At 52.4% G+C, this 3400-nt stretch overlaps 1 protein-coding gene across 2 annotated transcripts; it reads left to right on the top strand.

The window, feature by feature from the left end:
* The first annotated feature begins 1985 nt into the window (after positions 1 to 1985).
* NDUFB2 (NADH:ubiquinone oxidoreductase subunit B2) lies at positions 1986 to 2705 on the top strand. 2 transcript variants are annotated; one of them, XM_079544987.1, is made up of 4 exons: positions 1986 to 2062; positions 2156 to 2300; positions 2375 to 2472; positions 2628 to 2705. In XM_079544987.1, exons 1-3 carry the CDS (start codon positions 1992 to 1994, stop codon positions 2447 to 2449), a joined length of 291 nt encoding a protein of 96 aa, XP_079401113.1. In that variant the 5' UTR covers positions 1986 to 1991; the 3' UTR covers positions 2450 to 2472; positions 2628 to 2705. The 2 variants fall into 2 exon arrangements, with proteins under 2 accessions (XP_079401113.1, XP_079401114.1); XM_079544988.1 differs by having other exon boundaries at positions 2609 to 2651.
* Positions 2706 to 3400: the final 695 nt, after the last annotated feature.

Genomic DNA, 3400 nt, shown 5'->3' with positions numbered 1-3400 from the left:
CAGGGATTTCTATGAAAATAAGCGATATTTAAGTTGAAAAACATGGATTTCTATGAAAATAAGCGATATTTAAGGGGAAAAACAGAGATTTCTATGAAAATAAGCGAAATTAATGTGGAAAAACAGGGATTTCCATGAATATCAGCGATATTTAAGGGGGGAAACGGATTTCTATGAATATAAGCGATAATTAAGGGGAAAAACAGGGATTTCTGTGAAAATAAGCGATATTTAAGGGGAAAAACAGGGATTTCTATGAAAATAAGCGATATTTAAGGGGAAAAACAGGGATTTCTATGAAAATCAGCGATATTAAAGGGGAAAAACAGGGATTTCTATGAAAATAAGCGATATTTAAGGAGAAAAACGGGGATTTCTATGAAAATAAGCTATATTTAAAAGGAAAAACAGGGATTTCTTTGAAAATAAGCGATATTTAAGGGGAAAAACAGGGATATCTATGAAAATTAGCGATATTTAAGGGGAAAAACAGGGATTTCTGTGAAAATAAGCGATATTTAAGGGGAAAAACAGGGATTACTAAGAAAATGAGCGATATTTAAGGGGAAAAACAGGGATTTCTATGAAAATAAGCGATATTAAATGGGAAAAACAGGGATTTCTATGAAAATAAGCGATATTTCAGGGGAAAAACAGGGATTTCTATGAAAATAAGCGATATTTAAGGGGAAAAACAGGGATTTCTATGAAAATAAGCGAAATTAAAGTGGAAAAACAGGGATTTCTATGAAAATAAGCGATATTAAAGGGGAAAAACATTGTGGAGTGAAGACACTGAGGCCAGGCTCTACGATACCATAATCAGGATGGGAACTTGATGTTAATATGGAACTAATAGGCCTCACTTTTGCCACCCTGAGCCAACAGCGTGCCGTTCTTTGACAAAACACCATCCTCTGGGTGAACTATTGTTCATTGTACCCTCTTTATGAAACCAAACCATGCCTCCACCCTAAAAGCAACCTGCCTCCAAGGTGCAACCACCTCTCACTGAGCTCATGCTCCGAATTTCTCTGTAACTTTAAAAGCGAGGCAAGAGAATTTTACAGCATTCATAAACAAAGGCACGTATAAGTGGAGTCATTTAAACTCCACGTGAAAAATAAAGGAATAGTAGTACAGAGACGGCTTAAGAGAGGGAGGACACGGTTGTATAGGTCTGGGATCAGCTGATGGGCTGAGGGTTCTCTTCCCTCCACAAGGACACGTGATGGCACTTCACCAGGAAACTTAGAAATCTCTGTAGAGTTGCTTTTACAACTTCACGTGAAAGCGCTCACCTGGGCGAGATGTGAACTCCCTGACAGGGCATTTCCGTATTTGGCCAGGTCACAGCAAGGAACTCCCTGCAGCCGAGGCGGGACTCAGCAGCACAGCAGAAGCCCTGCCGCTCACCTCCGCACTGCACAGCGCTGCTGCCTCTGTCCGCACACCTCGCTACGCCGTGCTGGGAGCGCCCCAGGCCGCCTAGCAGGCGGGAAGCCCCGCAAGATGCAGCTGAGGGCCGCCGGGACTGCGGCCGGCACCCGGGCGGACCCGCACCGGAGCGTCCTCTCCCCGTTGCTGCGCGACCAGACGCCGTGGGCTGCACCAACTGCGTCGCCTGGAGGGGGAAAGGAGCGAGCTTTTTCTTCACCTCCCTTCTCAAACCGCCTCCTCCTCGGGTGAAACGCTCGCTGCAGAGCCCGGAAGGTCCCTTCGCTCCTTCCCACGTATCCCCTGTGGGAGATGCCAGCTCTGCACAGCCGACTGCCGCACCCGTGAGCGAGACGCCACCACCCGCCGCTCGGCACGAAGCGGATCGGACGGATCGGGATGGCCGTCGCTTGGTGGGGCGGAACGGACCATTCGGGGAGGCCGCCGCTCGGTAAGGAGAAGCAGGCCAATCGGAGAGGCTGTTGTTGGTAAAGGCGGAGCGGACCGATCAGGGAGGTTGCCGGGCCGTCAGCTTGTGACATTGGGGAGCCGCCATGCTGGCGTCGCTGGGACGTTCGGCGGGACGGCTGCTGCGGGTCGGCGGCGGCGCGGCCGGGAGGCGGCAGTGAGTGGGGCGGAACGGGGAGAACGGGAGCGGCGGGGCCGGGACGAGGACGGCTGAGCCGGGAGTGAGGCGGCGGCTGCGCGTTTGTTGCAGTGCGGGCGGCGACGTGCACATCGAGCCGCGATACCGGCAGTTCCCGGAGCTGACGCGGTCGCAGGTGGTGCGGAGCGAGCTGCTGAGCGGCTTCATGTGGTTCTGGATCCTGTGGCACTTCTGGCACAGCTCGGACAGCGTGCTGGTGAGGCCCGGCGTAACGGCGGGGGGCGGTGGGGCCGTGCCCGGGGCGGGATCTGAGGGCGTGTCGTGGCGCAGGGCCATTTCCCGTACCCCGACTCCTCGGCCTGGACGAACGAGGAGCTCGGCATCCCGCCCGACGACGCCGAGTAGGCACCGCAGTCGCAGAGGTGAAGGTAGGGGCGGGTTTTGCGCTCTCGCCGTCTCTCCCGGGGTGCCGTGTTGAGCGGCTACAGCTGAAGGCGGCAGGGCGATGTTGGGGTCTGCCCTGCCTTCAGCTGTGGGAGGGACTGGCCGGAACTTTCTTGGAAGTCAATTCGGTTGCTTGCAGGTCTGTGGAACTGAGGAGGCCCTGGAATTGATGCTTTGCTCTGCCGTCCCGGTCTCAATAAAGTGAGCTGTTGACAAATGCTGAGCTGTGGTGTTGTTGAGTGCCGTAAATGTCACATTCCTTCTCTTGGAGAGTTCTAGAATGGGGGTGTTTGAGTCCAAATGAGCCTGTTTAATCCTTGCGAAGCGTTTAAAGCGCGCCCCTCTCACTGAGGTGATACATCTTTGTTCAGGCAGTGACTTACAGAGCACATGGGTGGTAGGGAAGGACTTAACTGCTGAGTGGCTGCCAGCCACTAGAAGGGGCAGCAAAATTTGACTCTTTAAATTAGTTTTTCTACAGTTCTAAAAGATTTCTTACTGAAATCTTGTCATAAAAAACGGCCTTGAGGCTTAGAGCAGCAGTTGCTGCAGGAGCAGGTGCAGCTGCCTGAGGGAGAAGGGAAGGTGTGCCCAGATCTCCTTAGGTTGAGAGGGAATCTCCTTCAGGTAGCAGAAATCCATCACTAACGCTGGGAAGTAAGTGTGCTGAACACAGCATTCGAGGAATCGTAGAACCATAGAATGGCCTGGGTTGAAAAGGACCACAATGATCATTTAGTTTCAACCCCCTGCTATGTGCAGGGTCACCAACCAGCAGACCAGGCTGCCCAGAGCCACATCCAGCCTGGCCTTGAATGCCTCCAGGGATGGGGCATCCACAGCCTCCTCGGGCAACCTGTTCCAGTGTGTCACCACTCTCTACATGAAAAACTTCCTTCTAATACCTGACCT

The sequence above is a fragment of the Tetrao urogallus genome, assembly GCF_951394365.1.
Source record: "Tetrao urogallus genome assembly, chromosome: 1".
NCBI lineage: Eukaryota > Metazoa > Chordata > Aves > Galliformes > Phasianidae > Tetrao > Tetrao urogallus.
The sequence above is the reverse complement of the archived record's forward strand: the minus strand, read 5'-3'. Positions and strand labels throughout refer to the sequence as shown.